This window comes from Chlorocebus sabaeus, chromosome 12 (genome assembly GCF_047675955.1).
Source record: "Chlorocebus sabaeus isolate Y175 chromosome 12, mChlSab1.0.hap1, whole genome shotgun sequence".
Lineage (NCBI taxonomy): Eukaryota > Metazoa > Chordata > Mammalia > Primates > Cercopithecidae > Chlorocebus > Chlorocebus sabaeus.
In genome coordinates this window covers 30,086,182-30,110,974 of record NC_132915.1, presented here as the reverse complement: position 1 = coordinate 30,110,974, position 24,793 = coordinate 30,086,182, and the positions used below count along the sequence as shown (strand labels likewise).

The window sequence follows — 24,793 nt, the reverse complement described above, 5'->3', positions numbered from 1 at the left end:
GGGTGGAGATGCTGATACTGCTGGTGCCCAGGGACTAGAATAAGTGATCCTTCCTCTCATACTTAGTAACCTCTCACAGCCCACGACCAAAGGAAAACCTTCTAAAAAAAATTTTTTTTGAGACTGAGTCTCATTCTGTTGCACAGACTGGAGTGCAATGGCACAATTTCGGCTCACTGCAACCTCTGCTTCCTGGGTTCAAGTTATTCTCCTGCCTCAGCCTCCTGAGTAGCTAGACTACAGATGCCTACTCTACAGACACACACCACCACTTCCAGCTAATTTTTGTATTTTTAGTAGAAACGGTGTTTCGCCATGTTGCCCTGGCTGGTCTCAAATTCCTGGCCTCAAGTGATCCGCCCGCCTCGGCAACCCAAAGTGCTGAGATTACAAGCGTGAGCCACTGCCCCTGGCTTAAAAATTTTTTTACCAGCTGTTTACAACCATCCAGGTTCCAGCTGAACTGGAAGAGGGAAAATATGTAAATAGCAATTTTTAATTTTCATTCTTTTTTATTTTTATACAGAAAATTCCCCAGAACTAAAAGTTTTTTTCAGGGGTCTGCTGCCATCTACAACTGCTGCAGCAGTAAACACAAACTCAAACACACTTTGAATTGAAAAGCCATTTCTGTCTCCATAGACTTCCTTAAGTCAATTACACAGTCTAAGTAATGAACACTGAATTAGAAGCAAGGTGCCGACGTAAGCCGTAATAGAAATAATGGAGCCTCTCTGCTCTGGGTGCTGAGTTTGTCACATCTACTTTGGGTTTGACAATATCTGCAAGCCAGTCCTTCAAGGCAAATGCTTTTCAATTTTCCCAGGGTACAAGAAAAGTGATAGGATTTGAGCCTAAATGCTCTGCAAAACGCTGGATTTTTTTTTTTATACTATGAAAGTTTACACAAACCTTCCTTTCAAAATGTTTGAAAAATGTTAACCGTGAGTCTATAGCAGGGGTCAGCAAACTTTTCATTGTAAATGGTCAAACAGCAAGTATATTTTAGGCAAGCCATACAGTCTCTAGCAATTTGTAAAATGAATGGACATGGCTGTGTTCCAATAAAACTTTATTTGTAAACAGTGGTACTGATTTCTTCTCAAACTTCACTCTCGCTGGAGTAAGGTGAGAAGGGAACCCAGTACTGATGCCTGGACTCCACTCAAGAAAATCTGGTTTAACTGCTCTGGGATGTGGCCTGGGCCCCATGTATTTTCAAAGATCCCAGGTAATTCTAATATGACACCAAGATTGAGAACCAGTGCTCTACAATTACCAACATATCGTCCACATACCTTGGAAATACGAGATCCCAACAATCCCCTATATTAACTAAAACATGTGAAAGGCTAAACCTGACAAACAGACTGGCTAACTGCTGCCAATCCCAATGTATATATTATTTGACAAAAAGACGAAGATGAACAGTAAAATTCTTTTTTCTTTAAACTAACGCTTACTGGAAAATAAATACAATTTCAAATCCACGCGTATGCTTATTTATTCCCTTAATTCCTTTTCCACGTTTTCAGAAAGCATGAAATAAAAAGAATTATTAGGAAATAGGAATTTAGTCATTTATACTCAAACATTCACTATCCTTAATGAATCCCCAAGATCACTGAGCTATAAAAGACTTCCAGTAAAAGAAGAAAAAGATACGAAGGGTCAGACTCCATTTGAGGTTACTAGAATATGAACTGATACGGTTTGGCTCTGCGTCCTCACCCAAATCTCATCTCACACCGTAATCCCCACGGGTTGAAGAAGATTCCTGGCAGGCGGTGATTGGATCATGCGGGCGGTTCCCTCGATCTGTTCTGATGATATGGAGGGAGTTCTATTGAGATCTGATGCTTTAAAAGTGTTTGGCAGTTTCCCCTGTTCTCTTTCTCCTCTCTCCTGCTGCCTTGTGAAGAAGAGAAGGTGCCTACTTCCCCTTCGCTTTCTGCCATGCTACAAGTTTCCTGAGGTCTCCCCAGCCATGCTGAACCGTGAGTTACTTAGACCTCTTTTTTGTTTACAAATTACCCAGTCTCGGGTAGTATCTTTATAGCAGTGTGAGACCAGACTAATACATGAACTTACTGAGGTCATCAGTCACTTCAGCTACATCCACCTCAAAGAATAATCCAGAACAACCCATCCACGTGACAACTTGCTCATAAGAGGACAGTTCTATGTGTTTCTAAGTGTATGTGTAGCCATGTAAACATGACGTTAAAACTGCAATTCATGGATGGGCGGGGTGGCTCAGCCTGTAATCCCAACACTTTGGGAGGCTGAGGCGGGTGGATCACCTGAGGTCAGGAGTTCAAGACCAGCCTGACCAACATGGTGAAACCCCATCTCTACTAAATACAAAAAAAATTAGCTGGGTGTGGTGGCAGGTGCCTGTAATCCCAGCTACTTGGGGGAACTGAGGCAGGAGAATTGCTTGAACCCAGGAGGCAGAGGTTGTAGTGAGCTGAGATTGCACCATTGCACTCCAGCCTGGACGACAGAGTGGGACTCCGTCTAAAACCAAAAACAAAAACTGCAATTAGCCCAGAAAAAGGCACGGCAGAATGCAATTTCAAAGTAAATCACTTCCTGCTCTCTTCTAACTTTAAAAAGAAAATCACAACCCTGCTACTTTTGGCTTAAACAAAATGGGAAAATAACGAAGCCTTTGAAACTCACTTTACTTAAACCAGTAGTTCTCAACGAGGGGCAGTCTGGTCCTCCACGGGGCATCTGGCAACATCTGGAGATGCTTTTGATTGTGACAAGGGGGCAGGGAGTTGATGCTGGCATCTAGTGGTCAAGGTCAGGGATGCTGCTGACTGTTACTACACGGTAGTGTCCTACAGTTCCCACAGGACACAGAATTACCCAACCCAAGGCCTGAACAGCACCAGGGTGAGAAGCTCGCTTTAAACTAACCTAGCACCACCCCTGTGCTCAGTCCCTCACCTCCAGCTAGAAGAAAACAGCTAAGTGCTGCTGAGGGACAAGAGTGGCAAAGAAATTAGAGGAGCCACAGTTTTCCTGAAGGGATATATATTTTTCTCCTTGTTTCCTCTCAAGGGTTTTTTTTATTCCTTTAAGCTAAGCAAATAAATAAACCAAGTAAACCCTAAAAATCCAGGATTCCAGTGAATGATGACTACCATTATTATTAGCAGTGGTCACTGGCAAGCAAGAGGCATGTTTTATATGTTATTACCCATCCAAAGTCTCTGAACCAGAGTACGACCCATGGATAAGAGCTGGCTGGCAGAGGATGCTCATGGTGTTAGTATTAACCTTGCAGGAAACCCAAGACCTTGGAGTTCTGTTTTATTAAATTGTTAAGAATATGCATCACAGTAAATCTGAGCCATCATTTCCTTTTATACATGTTAGTCACCCTATTTTATAGTAACAATAATATCTGAAAAAAAACATAAAAATGTTTGAGTTCACTTCTTTTTAAAAAAAAAAAAAAATCCCAAATACCAGTCATTGGTTGTCTAGCAACAATTTAGATAAGGTGAGTGTCTGGTCTTGCATCAAAGTGAACAGTCTATCCAGGTGAATAACTACAAGGGATTTGTGAAGACCAAATTGCCATCTAGTTGTTTACTAAACATGGCTCAGCTGCATAAACCTGGAGTTGATGTAAGAAAGGGGAACAGTTTAAATGAGAAGAGGTTTTCTATAGGATAACATTCCTAACTGCAAACTGGTATTTAAACAAATAGTGTAACGACTCAGCCAGGCACAATGGCTCATACCTGTAAATCTCAGCACGTGGGAGGCTGAGGAGGAAGGATTGCTTGAGCCCAGGAGTTGGAGACCAGTCTGGGCAACATGGTGAGACTCCATCTCTACTAAAAATTTGCAAAATTAGGCAGGCATGGTGGCACACACCTGTGGTCCCAGCTACTCAGGAGGCTGGGGTGGGAGGATCACTTAAGCCCAGGAGGTCGAGGCTGCAGTGAGCTGAGTTTGCCCTGCTGACTCCAACCTGGGTGACAGGGTAAGACCCTGTTTCAAAAAAACAGAAACAAAAAAAAAAAACTCCCTTGGTATTGATATGTGGCTTACAGTCTTTTAAATGGCAAAAGCTGTATTTGGGGTAAACATTTGGTTTTCTGAACAGAAACCTTTTTATACAGGTAGGACTCTTAACAGGCTGTGGAATTCTGGGTCTTCTGGTGGTGCTGAGTATGAAGGCTGGGGTGGACTTTTATTCTCATTAAATGATGGCTTTAGTTTTAACAGACACTTCTTTTCAAACCATCTAAATGGGATGCCTGTTCCCAAGCTCACCTAAGCACACACTGTGAACTGTCTCAGCCTACAGACTTCACCTGTGCCAAGGGTTTCACCCAAACAGCCCTGTTCACCTTCCGAAATACACACCTCATTCATTTTTCAGCATTCCACATTTCATGCTGAGAAAAAATTTTAATATATAAGCTAAAAATGATTGCTATTATGCACACATTTCCGAGATTACCGAAGCACCAGGCCAAATGCTGAGGTGTGTGACCCAAGCAGATTCCCATAGCGAAAACCCGCCCTCCCAACTTCCTTTCCTTTTGTGTCCAGTGCTCTGAAGATGAGTCCTTTGCTCCCTTCCTCCCCTGCGCTCACCTTGCTTTCTCTTAGGTGGTCCTGCTATGGAATGCCCTCCACTCCCCTCCTAGAGGGAGGAAAGGAGAGGAGGCAGACAGCGACAGGCATTTGTGAGGGCTCAGCCTTTGTCAGGGATTCCCACAAAGGCCAAGAGGATCCTTCAATGTGTGTGGGGGTGAGGGGTGGACAGGGGTGAAGGTGCTGTGCTACGTGTGGGGCTGGGGCTGGCCATTCAGACGCTGAAGAACCCAAGAGTCCTTTTTTACCAAACGAAAGCTCCTCCTCCAAATGCACCCAGGAGACGTGGGAGGGGAAAATGGGGGAGGCGTGGAGAGGAGGGTGCTCACACAACAGGGCAGAGAGAACCAATCATTTAAGAACTGATACAGTTAAGATGTTTTAAGTTGTAAATTTCAGATTTTCCACTACACATGCAAAAACAAAAGAAACAGTGTGGGTGGGGTTTTCAAAAAAAAGAACCCAAGGAAAGTTTGTATCACAGTAGCTCTAAAAATAAAAATAAAAAACAGCCCTAAGATGAACCATAAAAAAATAAACAAGTCATATGGAAATACAGAAGCAAAATTGACCATGAGGATATAAAGCAAGCCCTCCCCCAGTTTCCAGAAATTGTGGAGAGGGCATGGAAGAGAATTCACATCAGTCTTTTAAAAAAAAAAAATTCAGAGACAGGGTCTCTCTCTGTCGCCCAGGCTGGAGTACAGTGATGCGATCGCAGCTCACTGCAGCCTCTGGTATCATGGGCTCAAGCGATCTTCCCACCTCAGGCTCCTGAATAGCTAGAACTACAGGTGCACACCACCAAGCCCAGCTAAATTTTTAAATAGTTTTTGTAGAAACAGGGTCCCACTATGTTGCCCAGGCTGGTCTTGAATTCCTGGCCTCAAGTGATCCTCTCACCTTGGGCCCCCCAAAGAGCTGCAATTACAGGCATGAGCCACCATGCCCAGCCCACAACAATCGTGAATACCCATTAAGGACAGAAACCCCACAGGATATCAGAATTACACTTGTATTTATTAGTGGTCCATTTTGCTTATCTTTAGCCAAGAAGCAATTCAGATGTGAGTATTGTGACATTTTACAAAGGCCAAATTATTTTTTTAACTTGTGTTGCTCAACTGTTTTCACCATCTGCCATCAGTGGTACTGACAGAACAACAGTGCACTTCTTGAGACCGTATTTTCCAAAAGGCGGGAAGTGCTACCTTTTGTAGGGCCCTCAAATAATTCAGTTTGCAGTGTGTCTACATATATATATGTGTGTGTGTGATATATAGATATATATATTTAGAGAACTGTATGGAATTGAACAGAATGCAGTAGAATAGAAGAGAATAAAAAGAGAATAGTATATAAGAATTCATTGCATACACAATTTGGGTAAGGGGTAAGAGCTGTTCTACAAAACTTGTCATTTTGTGTACATCTGTGTAAATATATACTGGAATACAGTTTCTTACTACGGGTTCTCAATCTAAAATGTTTGAAAGACACCGATGTATAAATCAGGTAAAGGGAGGCAAGTACCTCTAAAAGGAGGTAAATAGTAAGAAAAGGCCAAATTTTTTAAAAAAAGTTTCCTTTTCCTAAAACCTCAAAGGGTCTTGGTGCATTTCAGGGGGTTCACAAAAGAGTGGTCAGTTAGGACCAGTGTCTGGCTGGGACTAGCTCAGCACCTTCTTCATCTTAAGAAATCCATGAAAGATTTTCCAGTTCCTGGGTTAGAAACCTACATTTGTCTAAATACAGACCCTGACTTCCCAACTGAACCCACATATACCAGGCATAAATGCAGGTACCATTTACATAAAAGTCACTAAGAAACAGAGTTTCAGTAAAATGGCTGGAGAGAAAGGACATTTAAAAGGTTGCATTTTTAAAATTTGGTTAATAATGATCAGCACACTCCACTCTCTCACATGTCCAGTCTCTGAAGGCGTTCTACAACACTTCTGAAGACTGCGGTGTGTGTTTGTATGGATGGGGGTTGTACTGGTGATATTCTTAATGTTAATTTTCCTGAGAAAATACTGGTTACTGACAATAAGATTAACCAAATTTCAGAGGAAGAAAATGAGCATCTATTGAGAAATAATATAGAAACTTGTCTCATTATCTCACGAGTCTTCATAATTTAATAATCATAGATATAGGAAGCAACTGCTCAGAGAGATCAAATAACTTGGTTCTGGTCGCAAGGGATTTAAAGTAGAGATGGCAAGATTCAAAGTAAATCACCCTCAGACGCTTCTGATATTTCTCTCTACTCAACCGAGGAAACTTTCTAATTTTAAATGAAGATATCTGCTTAGTATAAAGACCTACTTTGCTGCCTTTAGCTTTTAACTCTTCACATTTTCTCTACTTCTGGAGCAAATAAACTTTATTTTTTGATTGTCTGAAAACAAGAAGAAAAGATGCCCACAACCGCACATTCAGGAACTTTGATTTCAGAACCAGAAACATCAGAGGTATCCATATCTGTTCCCACCTTGATGGACAAACTTAATTAACCTTTGCTACTCTGTTCCAACCTACTGTTTTAGACAAAACTAGTGACCCAGAAGCAATATGTTACCATCACAATCTCCAGGGCTGCGACATCAAGAGATATAGCCCTATCAGCAGTATAGGGAAATAAGCCACTTGAATTAGCTGCTCTAAGAAATATGGATTATATTCATGTCACACATGAGCTGTCAGAAACATTAGGATACTTTTAGCATAAATCAGCAGTGTGAAGGGTATCTTATGAGTACAGAACATGAGAGCCTGCCGGGAGGGCAAGGTGAGGCTGTCTGGGGCCACATTCTAACTAAGCCCATGCGCACACTCACATCCTTTACCAAACTGGTATTCACGATCTGAATGCAGGCTGGTGACCTCTGATGGACACTCTCAACTTGTGGGTGGCATGAAAAAACCCTGCCCATTCTAATACCATGAAGAGAGTCCACCTCCAACTAATTGAAATGACACAAGAATGACCAAAAGCATCACGTTACCACTGTTCCCTAAAGTACTTTGATTTGGAAGAGAGAGAGAGACAGAGAGAGAGAGAGAAAGAGAGTGTGTGTGTGTGTGTGTGTGTGTGTGTGTGTGTGTGTGTATCACAGAAGCATGCTTGAGAGACAGCATGCCTAGTGATTTTCCAGAATTTCAGGGTTTTACAAGGAAAAACAAGAAATGTGCACTGCCCTGCAAGGAAGGCAGAGACACCATGGGAACAAAGGTGTCCTCTGCAGTCAGGCAAACTCCAGTTCAAACTCCAGCTTCCCCGCTGCCAGCTGTGCAGTACTAGCTAGCTACTTTATCTCCCTGAGCCCCAGTTTCCTCAGTCACAAAAGGAGGCTCACAGCCCTGAAAGCTTGTGTTTACGGATGAAACGCAATAGGAGACAGGAAGTGCCCAGCAGCGTGACGCTGCTCCAGGGCTGTTCTGCTCACACCCTCCTCTTCCCCTCACAGGTCCACCTGTTTCTATCGACAGGAGAATGGGTGACCGCAATGAAAGACTCCTCCTCAGGGTTTGCAAACAAATGACTCAAACAAAAAACCTTTCCATTACACACTTTAAAGATTATTTTAAGTACATAAACTTTAGTTTGACATATCCTGCAGTGCCACAAACACACACACACACACACACACACAGGCAAGGGAGTGAGAAGACAGCAAAATTTCCAGTCCTTCCCATTTTTTGGTTTTATACAAATACTCCAGATATAGAATTATGTCTGCCTTCCTTCTCCTAGAACTGGGACTTGCCAGAATGAGTGTTGTGAGAAGGAATGTGATAAATAAAATGTGGAGATAATACCTTTTTCCCCGTTCCTCAGTGTTGATCCTACAGCAAGGGTAGTTGTAAGAATTGGTGCCTGCGATGACAATTTTCCCAGTGGCTCTTTGTCTGGAGCCAAAGCTCAGGGAGGGTGGTGGTGGGCAGTTTCACACTCACCACCAAACTGTAGGGGTGTTCCTATGAACACCCCTTCCAGGAGGTTGTGCATCTCAATGGTGATGCCCGCAGGGCCAATGCTATACCAAGGAGGGGGTGCTGAGGGCAACCCATCCTGGGTGGAGGCAGTAAGGGGGGGTACTCACTGTGGGATAATTTTTTAAAAATAAAACCCACTAAAGTCAATCTATCACCATGCACTGGAAATTCTAAACAACAGTTGTGATCAAACACTCGTCCCCACCCTGCCTCTTGGAATGCCACAGCAAGGGCTCATCTTTCCACAAGGGATCACAGTTCTCCCAGGCTCTGATCGAAACAGGAATAAGAGAATTACATGTGTCCTTTTTTTTTTTTTTTTTTGAAACGGAGTTTTGCTCTTATTGCCCAGGCTGGAGCACAGTAGCGCGATCTCTGCTCACCGCAACCTACGCCTCCCGGGTCCAGGCGATTCTCCTGCCTCAGCCTCTCAAGTAGCTGGGATTTCAGGCAGGTGCCACCATGCCCAGCTGATTTTGTATCTTCAGTAGAGACAGGGTTTCTCCATGTTGGTCGGACTGGTCTCAAACTCCTGACCTCAGGTGATGCACCCGCCTCGGCCTCTCAAAGTGCTGGGATTACAGGTGTGAGCCACTGCGCCCGGCCACATGTGTCTTTTGAGTTTTCTTTCTCATCCATTCTACCGTGAGCCAGTACTTGACAGTCTCTAGCACAGTGCCATGCACGGAGCAGCCACGCACTAAAAACCATCAACGAATGCATAAAGGAGTCTCTTATACATACTCTGTAATACAGTGGATATTTTTTGGCAATTCTAGTCTTTTTTTTCTATCCTATTCCTATTACGGTATTTTTTAAAAAAACAGGGCAAACCTGTCTGTTATTCTTTCCTTTGATTTTCATCTTTATTCAAATGATGAGGAACACTTACGAGACCACAGAAGTACAGACTCCTAAGAAATCTGAGAATCACTTATACATGTACTTAAACATTCTAAAAAAGCAACTAATTTTATGTCATATTCATGTCTACTTAACAGGAAAAAAAGTAAGCTAAAAGGGCAAACATAAATGGGTAAGATTTTGGCCACCAGCCCAACCAAATCAAATCTGAAAGCTTTCAAAAACTGTGATCTAATTATCTAAATTTCAAGCCAATTACAGAATCCCCAAATGACTATATTATTTACTAACCTAATGCTATTGTGTCAGATAATAGGTAATGTAACGGCCTCACAAGACTAATAATATACTTCTGCCTCCGATTCAATTGTGAAGTAGTCCCTGGAGTACATCAGCACTTTACAGGGGATTTCTTACTCAGCCCAGATCAAACTGAAGTCATCTAACAATGGAAATGAATCTCTAGGACAGCCCAGGACTTTCACAAGTCTTCCAAAGGTTCCTGAAAAACCTAAGGTTACACTCTCTCTGGCTTTCCTGGGATGTTACCGGACCACTTCAACCAGACTGAGAAAACAATCCCTTAGGATCCCCAGGTCCGCACTCCTTCCAGATATTCTGAGTCAGAGCTGCCTGTTCTCCAGCGCCCCAGGTATCCAGAGGCCAGTTCTAGTTTCTTCTAGAATCTACATATTTTTAACCAAAACGCACTACACTGTAGCTAAGGGATATTCCTAAACCCAACCTCTCACCATCTGTCTGGGCTTAGCGTCTAAACTGCCCACCACCACCCTCCCTGAGTTTTGGCTCCAGACAAAGAGCCACTGGGAAAACTGTCATCGCAGGCACCAATTCTTACAAACAACTACCCTTGCTGTAGGATCAAAAGCGTGCAAGTCATTAAGCTTTCATCATCTGTGAAACAAAACAGCAATTCCTTCAAGGAAAGGTGTAATAAAAACCAGATGATGACTGTCACGATCATCACTTGTCATCAGTTAAAACGAGACAAAATAGAAACTCCTTGGTGAAAGTGCAGGCAGGTGAGGTGATCACTTAGAAACAGAAAGCCAGGACTGCATTCACCCAGGCTTAATGCTTCAGAGGAGTAATGGGGGGGAGACGGGAGGGGCAGGGACTTCTCACTGCTCCTTACAGGGCCAGCTGGAGAAAGAAAGCTTTGCTCCCTGCAGGAGTAAGACTATGTTGTAAAGACCCAAGAGAATTGGGTCCACTATTTCTCCTTAAAAGAGAGGAACCTAATGAGGAATTATGTTTCAGAAGAAAACATCATAGGCATGGCTAAGACTTGACAAGCCATTTAAGGCAAAGTTTGTAGTAATGGCAATGTGACCCCTAAACTCAGGGAGCCTGACATCTTTAATTCCACTGGCTTTAAATTTTCTAGGGTCTATCATGACTTTGGAGTTGCATTTCCTTAAACAGATGAGTCTCCAAAACTTGCCTACTGACCTAGTAGGCCCAATCATTACATCCTCACCATGTACCTGATGGCAGAACCTACTTGGGGTTCCTGTGAATGAATTCCTCAAAATGTTAGACTAGCACGAGGGTGTTCCCATAGCTGTCATAAAAAGGAAGGGAAAGCCAGGCGCGGTGACCCACACCTGTAATCCCAGCACTTGGGAGGCTGAGGTGGGCGGATCACTTGAGATGAGGAGTTCAAGACCAGCCTGGCCAACATGGCGAAACCCCGTCTCTACTAAAAATATAAAAATTAGCTGGGTATGGTGGCGTGTGCCTGTAGTCCCAGCTACTCAGGAGGCTGAGGCAGAGAATCACTTGAACCTGGGAGGCAGAGGCTGCAGTGAGCCGAGACTGCATTAGTGCACTCCAGCCTGGGCAAGAGAGCAAGACTCCGTCTCAGGAAAAAAAAAAAAAAAAAAAAAAAAGTGGTGGGGGAGGGGAAGAACCCCACAGGTCAAAAGGTAAGCGCAAATGTAAGTCCACATAAAGGAGCACACTGAAGCCTCTAAAGAACTTCACTGTTGTCACAAGGACACACTGAGTACTGCAGTGGTCTTTCTGGATTTCACAGACCAGTAAAATGTAAAAACAAAAAAAACAAAACAAACAAAGGTGGGGGAGGAGGGGGTGCAGTAAGAAGGCAAGAGACAATGGGTATCAACTTTTTATATTGCTGAATAAGAGCATTAACAAAAAAAAAAATCCCGCCATCTAATAGAATCATCACTTTACATTTTAAAAAGTTGAAAAGTGGCCAGCGGGGTGGTTCACGCCTATCATCCCAGCACTTTGGGAGGCTGAGGGAGGTGGATCACCTGAGGTCAGAAGTTTGAGACCAGCCTGGTCAACATGGCAAAACCGCATCTCTACTAAAAATACAAAAATCAACTGGGCATGGTGGTACATGCCTGTAATCCCACCTACTCAAGAGGCTGAGGCAGGAGAATTGCTTGAACCCAGGAGGCAGAGGTTGCAGTGAGCCGAGGTCACACCTCTGCACTCCAGCCTTGGTGACAGAGTGAGACTCTGTCTCAAAAAAAAAAAGTTGAAAGGCTACTGCCTCAATAAAAACAATTCCTTGAACTGAATAATTTGGTCTTAAAAAAAACTCACTTGTCCTTATTTTCCTCATTTCTCTGTAAACCAGCACTGGTAATGTCCTGCATATACAATAGTGAACCACTAGAAACATTCCCAGTAAAACAAGGAACAAGACAATGACACCTGTGCCTACCATCACTGTCTAAACTGAACAACGCACTAAGAATGTGAATTAGAACCGGAGGAATTTAGAGAGAAGTGAAAATGTCAGGAGCAATGTTTCCATGGAACAAATGCCTACCTAGAAACTCCAAAATAAGCAACTATAAAATTATTAGAATTACAGAGTTCATAAAGGTGGCCAAATACAAAATAAATACCACATCATAGCAACCGAACATGTATAAAAGAAATATTTTCAGTCATCAACAAGAATTTATGTCTTTATAATCCCCTTGAAAAAACAAATTATGGTTGTTAGCCTAAGAGCCCACAGCAAATATCTATTTTCAATCTCCTTTCCTGAGGGAAAAAATTACTTTAAATGCTTCCAACTGAATATGTCTTTATGAATTCCTTTTATGCCTGCTTGCAAACTCTGTCAATTTTTCTTTCCAGAGGAAAAAGCCAGGCAATGTGGTCCTACCAGTAGACAGTGGCCAATAACCAGTTGGCTGTAAAAAGGGACACTAGGGCCGGGCACAGTAGCTCACGCCTGTAAACCCAGCACTTTGGGAGGCTGAGGTGGGCGGATCACGAGGTCACGAGTTGGAGACCAGCCTGACCAACATGGTGAAACCCCGTCTCTACTAAAAATACAAAAATTAGCTGGGCCTGGTGGTGTGTGCCTATAATCCCAGCTACTCAGGAGGCTGAGGCAGGAGAACCACTTGAACTAGGGAGAAGGTTGCAGTGAGCTGAGATCGCGCCACTGCACTCTAGCCTGGGCGACAGAGCGAGACTCTGTCTCAAAAAAAAAAAAAAAAAAAAAAGGCACCAGGGCTAGTTTCACCTGCTGATGGTGTGGGCCATGGGGGTGAGAGGGCAGCCTTGGTGACAGGGTGTGATCTTGTGGATCACAAGACTGTGAAGGGTTCCTGGCCAAGGGTGAGAGGGCCCAGGGCAGGTTCCTAAGGCAAGTCACTCCTGCTTTCTCCATCCAGAGCTTCCCAGGAGTTTCCAGTGACCAGATAGATGCACATCATCCTGGGAAACCTGACCGTGGAGCTCAGTGGCAAAAAAAAACTCATGTGAAGTCTCTTACTATGTCTTAAAAATTGGTCAGGCGGCCGGGCTTGGTGGCTCCCGCCTATAATGCCAGCACTTCAGGAGGCTGAGGCAGGCAGATCACCTGAGGTCAGGAGTTCGAGACCAGCCTGGCCAACATAGTGAAACCCCGTCTCTACTAAAAATACAAAAATTAGCCAGGCATGGGGGCAGGTGCCTGTAATCCCAGCTACTTGGGAGGCTGTGGCAGGAGAACTGTTTGAACCCAGGAGGTGAAGGTTGTAGTGAGCAGAGATCACACCACTATACTCCAGCCTGGGCAACAGAGTGAGACTCTGTCTCACCAAAAAAAAAAAAAAAAAAAAAAAAAAATTGGTCAGGCATTGGTGACTCATGCCTGCAAACCCAGCACTATGGGAGGCCAGGGTAGGCAGATCACTTGAGAGCCCAGGAGTTCAAGACCAGCCCAGGCAACATGGTGAAACCCCATCTCTACAAAAAGCATAAAAATTAGCCAGGTGTGGTGGTACATGCCTGTAGTCTCAGCTACTCAGGGGGCTGAGGTAGGAGGATCGCTTAAGCCCAGGAGGTGGAGGCTACAGTGAACTGAGATTACACTACTGCACTCTGGCCTGGGTGAGAGAGCGAGATCCTGTCTCAATTAAAAAAAAACAAAAAACTGAAATGGAGCTATGCACAGCAGCTCATGCCTGTAATCCCAGGGCTTCTAGAGGCTGAGGCATGAGGATCACCTGAGCCAGAAGTTTAAGACCAGCCTCGGCACCATAGTGAGACCCCCATCTCTACAAAAAAGGTTTTTTCATTAGCCAGGTGTGGCATGGTGGCACACACCTGTAGTTCCCAGCTACTCCTGAGACTGAGATGGGAGGATCACTCGAGCCCAGGAGTTGGAGGCTGCAGTGAGCTATGATTGCACTACTGCACTCCAGCCTGGGTAACAGAGCACGACACTGTTTCCAAAAAAAAAAAATTAAGTCGATTTTGCATTCTGCTGTCTTCTCCCTATTATGTCTGTTTTTTTTTTTCAATTGAAGAATATTTTAAAATCATATTTGTTCATTATAACTGTCTGCTGAGAGCCAGCTTCCGCCTTGTCTTCCCACGGCCCCACCCTCACTGCTCCTTCCTACAGCACAAACGTGGCACAGCTGCAGAGAGAGCTCTGGCTGCCCCCGCACAGCAGATGCTTTGGAAAGTGACTTGTTTTGACCATTCTTTTAAGCTAACAAACAGGTTGTCCTGATGCTGAGCCACACTAAAAAAAAAAAAAAAAAAAAAGCGGGTGGAGGGGGCGGTGGGGGCAGTGCGACAACAAGAGCCTGTCTGGCTGCTCCTTATGGCGGACAAGCAGTGGAAAGGTACTGGCTTTTCTGACTGCCCTGCCCAACCCTCCCACCCTCAGCAGGCAGAGGTGCTGGAGCACCAGCCCAGGAACACTCACAAGGGGGCACTTCTTTCTGTGCTTCAAGCCCCAGATGCCAGAAGTCGGTTTCCTTCCTACCTGTATCTCAGTTTCAAATATGGAGCAGTTTAGGTGCTCCCCAACTACAGGGATCAAGAAAAAACAGCCTTCTCCCAAGACCCACGTTTGTCAATTTTTGCGTTTTGTTCATTGGTAGATCCCTAGCACATAGTAGGCTCTCGAAGCATGTTAAGACATGAATGCATTCCTGCGAGGTGCCTATTCATCCACGGACAACCATAAAATACTTCAGAGGAAACCACATAACCACCAGAAAGAATGAAATCACTGCCAGTGCTGCCATCTGACCACACCCTAAACGTGGCTGGAATGCAAGTCTACACATCTGGTGGCACAAGCTTTGGAAAAGCAGTCAAGAGGGCGCCTGCCATAGGGCCTGAAAGGAGATCCGAGGCATAGCTCAGAGTCCTCCCATATTTATTTCTGCTCACTTGATATGCACCTCTCCCTTGTCAACCTGGTACAACATGTTTATTTAAGAGATAATGTTGCTGTGGAGGAGTGCACAAGGCAATAAACAGCTTTTGCAGGCAATTAAATGCAGAAGTGAAATTGAGCTGCTGGTCAGCGGAACCAGCCATTCATCGTGAGTTTGTTCCAGTGTCACAAATGTTATTCCTGTTTCACAACAGGACAGGAATCTATGATTGGGCCACAAATCTCCTCCACTGGCTGAGGCAGACCAGAAGCAATTAAAAGCAGCTCTCAGCAGGCAGGGCATTTACACAAAAGAGCCTTAAGATTCTGGAATGCCGAGCTAGGAGACTGCTCTATTTTTTAAGTAGGTTTGGCACTTAGTAGGTGCTCAGTAATTATTTGTGGCTTACTTGTTTTATAGAGAGGCTTGCAGGAAGTCTCAACTGTACAATAAAAAGTTTAAACCCTTTCTACTCATCTCTAAGAATTCGTTCTGGCTTTAAAAAGTTATGATGATCTCCACTAGGGTCAGTTTTTTTTTTTTTTCTAGGAATCAAAAAGGAGTTACTGGTTTTAATACAAATTGTTTTCTTGTTTCTTTTTTAAAATGTTGATTTTTTTTTTGAAGAAATATTTGAATCTTTCTTGATCCTGACATAAATCAGAAAGGAGTTTTCCTACAGGATACAAAAATCAACATACAAAAATTAGTTAGCATTTCTATATATGACTAGTGAACCATCTGAAAAAGAAATCAAGAAAACAATTCCATTTACAATGGTTAAAAAAATACATATAATCAAAGAGGTGAAAGATTTCTATATTGAAAACTATAAAACACTGATGAGAGAAACTGAAGACAGATAAAGATAATTCCATGTTCATGGACTGTAAGAATTAATATGGCTAAAATGTCCACACTACCCAAATTTGTATCAGAATCTAAAAGAAAAAGAGATTTTGTATCCTGTTAGGCAGGATAGCTAATAAAAAGATGACTCCATCTGGTGAAGTTAGGAGGAGAGTCTGGCCTTAGCAACATAGTCAAGAAAGTAGTTGAAGACCCAACCTCAGATTCTGGCCCTCAAGGTTGAGCCATTTTCACACCAAGTAAATCAGTCAGGAGAGAACAGCACAGGTGCTCTCCAAGTGCAGCTGTGGAGCACCTTCTACAGAGAAGAGAGATAAGCAGGGCAGCAACGAAAGAGCCCCCAACTCTGCCCTCTCCTAGGAAGCTGCCACCAGGAGGGGCAAGGCATTGTCCAAAGAGCAGAGTGAGAGAGCCTTCCAGGAATAGCAGAAAAAGCGAAGTGCCAAACGGATCTCTGTTCCTGACACTTCTGCTACCTCTCTGGGCCAGGCACGGTGACTCATGCCTGTAATCCCAGCACTTTGGGAGGTTGAGTGGGCGGATCACTTGAGGCCAGGAGTTCGAGACCAGACTGGACAACATGGTGAAACCTAGTGTCTACTAAAAATACAAAACTTAGCCAGGCGTGGTGGCACATGCCTGTAATCCCAGCTACTTGGGAGGCTGAGGCACAGGAATCACTTGAACCTGGGAGGTGGAGGATGAAGCGAGCCAAGATCACTCCACTGCACTCCAGCCTGAAAGACAGAGTGAGGCACTGTCTCAAAAAAAAAAAAAAAAAGAAAAAAGAAAAACGACTATGGTTAAAAAGTGGGCCATCCAGTTTCTCTCCCTTCAACATTAGCTAAAGGTATTATTTGTAGGTTTTTACTATTTAATTTTAATACTTTACAACATCTATGTCTTAACCCATTTTGCACCATTATAATTTTTACCCATGCTTTATGTTTTCTGTTTCCTAAGGGGATCAAATTCTTCTCTGACGATATAGAAATCAATCCATACACATTCATACTTGGTCCATATTCACATGTCAGTGTTTTAATAATAATTAACATATGTATTTTTATACCCTATCTTGCTACAAAGGGGATTTGAGGTAGCTAATGAAAATGCATATGAACAAACACTGAAGAATTCAATAGATTTTTTAGGCTGGGCACGGTGGCTCTCACAGACAGTTATAATGAAAAAATATGATTTTAAAACATTCTTAGGAAAAAACCAACAACAACATAATAGGGAGAAGATAGTAGAATACAAAATCTACTTAATCTTTTTTTTTTTTTTTTTGGGAGACAGCATCTTGCTCTGTTATCCAGGCTGGAGTCCAGTAGCGCAATCATAGCTCACTGCAGCCTCCAGTTCCCGGGCTCTCATCTTAGTCTCAGTTCCATAAATCATTGCATTTCCTTTATATGCATATTACTTCTCAATTCCAATATCAATGTGCTTTAAGCTGCCTTCAAAAATAGTATGATTCCCTCATGCCTGTAATCCCAGCACTTTGGGAGTCCGAGGCTGATGGATCACGAGGTCAGGAGATTGAGACCATCCTGGCTAACATGGTGAAACCCCGTCTCTACTAAAAATACAGAAAAAAAATAGCCACGCATAATGGCACGTGCCTGTAGTCCCAGCTACTCAAGAGGCTGAGGCAGGAGAATCGCTTGAACCTGGGAGGCAGAGGTTGCAGTGAGCTGGGATCGTGCCACTACACTCTAGCCTGGGTGACAGAGCGAAACTCTGTCTCAATAATAATAATAATAATAATTCCAAAAATAAAACGTATGGAAAACTTAAGAAAATTTGTAGCTCAGGGGATTAAAATTGACATTTTAATATGCCCAAGATGTCAGATCTCTGAGGATAGCAAGAGAACCAAAAAGTGGAATGACTTCCATTTTATCAACCTAATGACTTCAATTTGAACAACATTTTAATATCTAAAAAAGGCAGAGGCAAAAATAGAACAGAATGGCTCAAATTTCAACTCACATTTTCTTGAAGTGGGCTTAGGAAGGTCAAATAATTCTTTTTTCTTTTAAGACAGAGTCTCACTCTGTTGCCCAGGCTGGAGTACAATGGCGTGATCTCCACTCACTGCAACCTCCGCCTCCCAGGTTCAAGCAATTCTCCTGCCTCAGCCTTCTGAGTAGCTGGAACTACAGGCGTGCGCCACCACACCCGGCTAATTTTTATACTTTTAGTAGAGACGGGGTTTCACCATGATGGCCAGGCAGGTCTTGAACTCCGGCCTCAAGTGATCTGCCCACTTGGCCTCCCAAAGTGCTAGGATTACAGGCTTGAGCCACCGTGCCCGGCCCAAATAAACCTTAAAAAGTCAAACTCACAGAATCAGAGAACAGAGGTTGCCAGGAGCTCGAGGTGGAGGAAATAAAGAGATGTTGCATTAGCCGGGAGTGGTGGCGCACGCCTATAATCCCAGCTACTCAGAAGGCTGAGGCAGGAGAATCACCTGAACCCAGGAGGTGGAGGTTGCAATGAGCCAAGATCACATCAGCCTAGGTGACAGAGGGAGACTCCACCTCAGGAAAAAAAAAAAAGACTAGAAAAAAAATTTCAGCTTAAAATGTTCTTACTCCTTCAACAGAACAAGATACTAATGGTTGACAGATATCTACTAGTCAAATCAAAGCATTTATAAACAACAAGGGAAATAAAATTCATTGAGCTGGGAGAAAAAAAAAAAGATGATGGGCAAAGGGTAAAAAGTTTCAGTTACGGCTGGAAGTGGTGGCTCATGCCCAGCACTTTGGGAGGCTGAGGTGGGCCAATCACGAGGTCAAGAGATAGAGACCATCCTAGTGAAACCCTGTCTCTACTAAAAACACAAAAATTAGCTGGGCATGCTGGCGGGTGCCTGTAGTCCCAGCTACTCAGGAAGCTGAGGCAGGAGAATCACTTCAACCCAGGAGGCGGAAGTTGCAGTGAGCTGAGATTACACCACTGCACTCCAGCCTGGGCAACAGAGCGAGACTCCTTCTCAAAAAAAAAAAAAAAAAGTTTCAGTTATAGGATGAGTAAGTTCTGGGAATCTAATGTACAGCATGGTGACTATAGTTAGTAATATATTGCATACCTATAAAATACTAAGAGAGTAGGTCTTAAATGTTATCACCACACACATAAAAATGGTAACTCTATGAGGTGATTAATGTGTTTGCTAATTAGCTTAATTGTGGCAATCATTGTGCAAGGTATACATATATCATCACATTGTACACCTTAAATATATACGTTTACTTACCCATGATACCTCAATAAAGCTGGGAAAACGAAAAAGAGGGTCAAACACTTGCACTGAACTCCTAAATATATATGTGGCATTGCGTTGAATCAAATCCCTACTGAGAAAGCCTGAGCATAGCAAATGCATCCAGAATGAGAACAGTTCTTGCAGAATCCTAATGTTTTTCACTTGGAAGGGGGCTTGGAGGTGTCGAGTCTAACCTTTCACCTACATATTCCCACGACATACCTCTGTACATGGTAATCTAGCCTCCGAATGCTTTTGATGCCTTGAATCTGCTGCTAACAAACAGGCATGATGAAAATGGTTGCAACTGAGGAAGCAGAATAGCCCTGGATAAACGCTTCCTTCTCTGATAAAGTAAAATGTTTTTACTCCAAATATCAAATGCTCTTGATTGCATGCTATTTTAAAAACACATACTTGGGGCCGGACACGGTGGCTCATGTCTGTAATATCCCAGCACTTTGGGAGGCTGAGGCGGGCGGATCACCTGAGGTCAGGAGTTCAAGACCAGCCTGGCCAACATGGTGAAACCCCATCTCTACGAAAAATACAAAAATTAGCCGGGTGGAGTGGTGGGCGCCTGTAATCCCAGCTACTTGGCAGGCTGAGGTGAAAAGAATCACTTGAACCCAGGAAGCAGAAGTTGCAGTGAGCCGAGATCCCACCACTGCACTCCAGCCAGGGCAACAGAGCGAGACTCTGTCTCAAAAACAAAAACAAAACAAACATACTTAGAAAATGAAAGACTGACCTCTATTCCTAGCAAAAAATGCACCCAGGTTGGGTCCAGCTCAACAGTGACCTAATTCCTTTTCTTATCTTTCTTCCATGCAGATTATGACCTGTTTCCTTCCCAAGGTGCCAATTCATCATGCAGAGTACTGCCACCCAGAAGGCTTTACCAAGCATTTTCTAAGGTGCCCAAGGAAAGTGGTGGACAAAGCTGGAGGAGGTGGTACCTCATTCAGCACTGGTGAATCTGCCTCTGGCCAACTGGTTATTTATGCCACATTCAAAAAATGAGAAAAAAATTGAAAAAGAAAACAAGTTTGTACATTATTTCTTTCCAATTCCTTGCAGCCAACCTTTGGGGCTAAAGGGCATTATTGACAGAGTAAAAACATCCTTACACGTTTTGCATATTATGCCTACGTGTGTGCACAATGGCACACACACATACGTGTTATGTGTGTACTTGTGTGTCACCTGTGTGTGCCTCTGTGTGTATATGCATGTGTGCCTCTGTGTGTACGTGCATGTACGCCTCTGTGTGTACAAGTCCGTGTGTGCCTCTGTGTGCACAAGTGCATATGTGCCTCTGTGTGTATGTGCATGTGTGCCTCTGTGTGTATGTCACCTGTGTGTGCCTCTGTGTGTATGTGCATGTGTGTGCCTCTGTGTGTACGTGCATGTGTGCCTCTGTATGTGCATGTGTGCCTCTGTGTGTACGTGCATGTGTGCCTCTGTGTGTACAAGTCCATGTGTGCCTCTGTGTGCACAAGTGCATATGTGCCTCTGTGTGTATGTGCATGTGTGCCTCTGTGTGTATGTCACCTGTGTGTGCCTCTGTGTGTATGTGCATGTGTGTGCCTCTGTGTGTACGTGCATGTGTGCCTCTGTGTGTATGTGCATGTGTGTGCCTCTGTGTGCACAAGTGCATGTGTGCCTCTGTGTGTACAAGTCCATGTGTGCCTCTGTGTGTACGTGCATGTGTGCCTCTGTGTGTACGTGCATGTGTGCCTCTGTGTGTACAAGTGCATGTGTGCCTCTGTGTGTACGTGCATGTGTGCCTCTGTGTGTACGTGCATGTGTGCCTCTGTGTGTACAAGTGCATGTGTGCCTCTGTGTGTACAAGTCCATGTGTGCCTCTGTGTGTATGTGCATGTGTGCCTCTGTGTGTACGTGCATGTGTGCCTCTGTGTGTACAAGTGCATGTGTGCCTCTGTGTGTACGTGCATGTGTGCCTCTGTGTGTACAAGTCCATGTGTGCCTCTGTGTGTATGTGCATGTGTGCCTCTGTGTGTATGTGCATGTGTGCCTCTGTGTGTACGTGCATGTGTGTGCACATGCATGTGGCTCTCACACATCCAGTTCACTCTCTGGGTAATTAACGTCATACCTGCCACTGGTTTCCTGTCTGACCAGGCACATAAGGTCCTGGGAGGCCCCGAAGGCTGTTCTTCACAGGGGATCCCCCGAGGGGATTTCCCACCTCCCCAGAAGCAGAATCAGCAGCCAAGGCCATGGAGTACTGCGGGTAGTTGTATAGATTGTTGTAGTAAGGAAACAGAGGTGGCTGGTAGAAGCTGCTGTAGTAGGTGGAGTCTGAAACCAGGTCAGGTGTGTTCTCCACGTGCCCTCTGCTGGTGACAGCAGGAATATCCTGGATGACCATACGTCCCTCTAAATTGGAAGAAAAAAGAAAGACAACATGGTGTTAATGTGAGTCCACGAAACTTTACCTCTATACCTTCCTACTCAACACCTGTGGAGGAAGGCACCTGAATATGCAGAGGACAAAACCATCTGTTGCTTCTCCTATAGCCAAAATAAGGGAGGGTTTCTAAGGTTCATTGCACTCTGGTGGCACAACCGGAAGACTCAGATGATTGTTTTTACTGACAGTACCAAAACCATTTTAGAGGTGATTTGAATTACATAAAGCCCAACACCACAACTTCTATCCAGAAATTCCTATCCTAATGTCAAGATACTGAAGATCAAATCTAGTTGACCTGATTGTGCATTCTTAAAACAAAATTAATTGTAGCCACATAGATATGCCAGAAGGTCAAAGCAAGTGGTCAAGAGTTTAAGTGAATTTAGGTGAACACTGTTTCCTTAACTTCCTTCCACAGCTGATCATGTATCTTCAGAAATCTGGCCAAAGGTATGGACCATGGGCAAACTTCTAGTGTAAGAGGTCAGTAACTATTTCAGGCTTTCTCAACTATTCAGTCACTGCTGCAGCATGCTTGTGCTGCAATAAAACTTTATTTATAAAAATAGGCAGTGGGCTGATCTGACCCAAAGACTAGTTTGCCAACCTCTGGCATAGACATTAAACAGTTTATTGTCAATTCCAATAAATGAAGTCCTAAGTTACCCATCCAATGGACATTTATTAAACAATGTTCTAAGAGCCAGTCCGGGTGCCTGAAACGTCTGCCAGCCTGTCTTGCCCACAGGGAGTCTACAGTCGAGGATAGAGGATAAGAAGGGATTACAAATACCACCACCTGCCATCATACAGGAAGACCCATAAACTTTCATGGGAAGTCACAGGAAAGAGAGACGGTGTATTAGGAATTCATGGACAAAACTACACCTGAGTTGCACTTAAAAAAAGGACACAGGTGAAAAATGAGAAAAGGAGAGGAAGGAGAAAGGGCCAGCAAGGACAAAGGAGTGGAAGCAGGAAAGTGGGGATAGAGTTTGGAATGATGGGCAGGGCAATCAGGCTGAGGAACTGAATGAGAAAAGGGAAGGAGACATCCAGTATGAAAGATGGGCTAGGGTAAGGTGAGGCGGGCCTCAGTCCGGCTCTCCTGACTCTGGGATGTAATGGGAACCACTGAGTTCTGAGCAAGGAGGTTACACCATCAGAGCTGTGCTTGGAGGAGATTTATCTAAGGGCAATTGCTCTGGGCAAGTGATGGAGAGAGAGATCAGAGGCAGAAAGACCTGCTAGGGAACCACCAAAGTAGTTCAGGGACAGATCTATAAGGCCTGCAAATACAAGAGAGGAGCCTGTTCCAGGGACATGTGGGGGATGAAAAGCAACAGAACTGGAGGGCTGAGGGGTTGCCAGGAATTAAGATGCAGGAAAGGCAGAGAGCAGGAGCCTGGGTGTGTAGAGCAGAGGGCGGGCAGGCGCGCAGGTGGAGGGCTGGGTGAGGGTGAGGAACATGAAATGCGTGCTTTTGGGAGAGGCTGAGACTGGAAGCCAGATCCAAGAGCCACCACTGGAGGTGCTAGCTCCATCTGGGCAAGGAAGGGAGGAGCTGTTATGGAATAAAGGAGAGCCAACGCCAGGAGTGCGAAAAACAGAGAATACAATGTCAGGGAGCTTAAAGCTGACATGAATCACAGAGCGAGCAGGCTGTGGTGTCAACTGCTGCTAGGACATCAAGCAAACAGTTCTGGAAAAGACCAACACACAACTAGGTCTTCAGGGCCTTGCGGTTTTAACCATGATGAAAGGAGCAGACACAGGCCTGCCAGACAGCAAGGAGCAACAAGCAACAAGAAATCCAAAGAGATGACTCCAGTGAATGGCCTCTCTCCTACCAAGACTGCCAGGACGCAAGCAGGCACCCAGCCTCTGGGCACGCCACTGTGTCCTCCACGCTTAGCACACTGCCAGACACAGTGGGTCAACATTTGCTGACGGGACTGAGGAATAATCATTTTTCAAGTAGCTTGGCATCAAAAATCATGTGAGTTAAAAGTAAAAGCTCCAGCTAGGCGCGATGGCCCATGCCTATAATCCCAGCACTTTGGGAGGCCGAGCCAGGTGGATCACGAGGTCAGGAAATCAAGACTATCCTGGCTAACACGGTGAAACCCTGTGTCTACTAAAAATACGAAAAAAAAAAAAATTAGCCAGGCATGGTGGCACACGCCTATACTCCCAGCTACTCAGGAGGCTGAGGCAGGAGAATCTCTTGAACCCGGGACGTAGAGGCTGTAGTGAGCTGAGATCCGGCCACTGCACTCCAGCCTGGGCAACACAGCAAGACTCCGTCTCAAAAAAAAAAAAAAAAGTAAAAGCTCCAGGGAGTCATAAGATCTTGTCGTTTCACTTTTACTTTGTTTATTTATTTGAGACAAGGTCTCACACTGTGGCCCAGGCTGGAGTGCAGTGGCGCGATCTCGGCTCACTGCAACTTCCTCCTCCTGGGTTCAAGCAATCCTCCCGCCTCAGCCACCCAAGTAGTTGGGAATACAGGCACAAGACACTATGCCTGGCTGATTTTTGTATCTTTTTTAAGTAGAGACGGGATTTCACCATGTTGTCCAGGCTGATCTCGAACTCCGGAGACCAAGCAATCTGAATTTTAATAAGCTCTTAGGAGATTCGTTTTTGTTTTTGTTTTTGTTTTAAAAGGGTCTCACTATGTTGCCCAGGCTAGTCTCAAACTCCTGAGCTCCAGCGATCGACCCACCTTGTCCTCCCAAAATGCTAGGATTACAGGCATGAGCCACTGCACCTGGCCTTGTTTCACTTTTTAAAAAGGTTTAAGGCAGGGCGCGGTGGCTCATGCCTGTAATCCCAGTACTTTGGGAGGCTGAGGCAGACCTGATCATTTGAGGTCAGGAATTTGAGACCAGCCTGACCAACATGGTGAAACCCCGTCTCTACTAAAAAGAAATACAATTAAAAAAATTAGCCAGGTATCAGTGTGGTGGCACGCGCCTATAGACCCAGCCACTCTGGAGGCTGAGGCAGGAGAATCGCTTGAACCTAGGA

The 24,793-nt window shown here is 44.3% G+C and overlaps 1 protein-coding gene across 2 annotated transcripts in view; it reads right to left on the bottom strand.

The window, feature by feature from the left end:
* The window catches only part of DMRT1 (doublesex and mab-3 related transcription factor 1), a 134,703-nt gene that overhangs the window by 62,571 nt on the left and 47,339 nt on the right, over window positions 1-24,793 (bottom strand). For both annotated transcript variants that reach the window (XM_007969398.3, XM_073022171.1), the window contains exon 3: window positions 21,440-21,723. In XM_007969398.3, coding sequence (XP_007967589.1) covers window positions 21,440-21,723 — 284 coding nt within the window. The remainder of the gene's footprint in view (window positions 1-21,439; window positions 21,724-24,793) is intronic.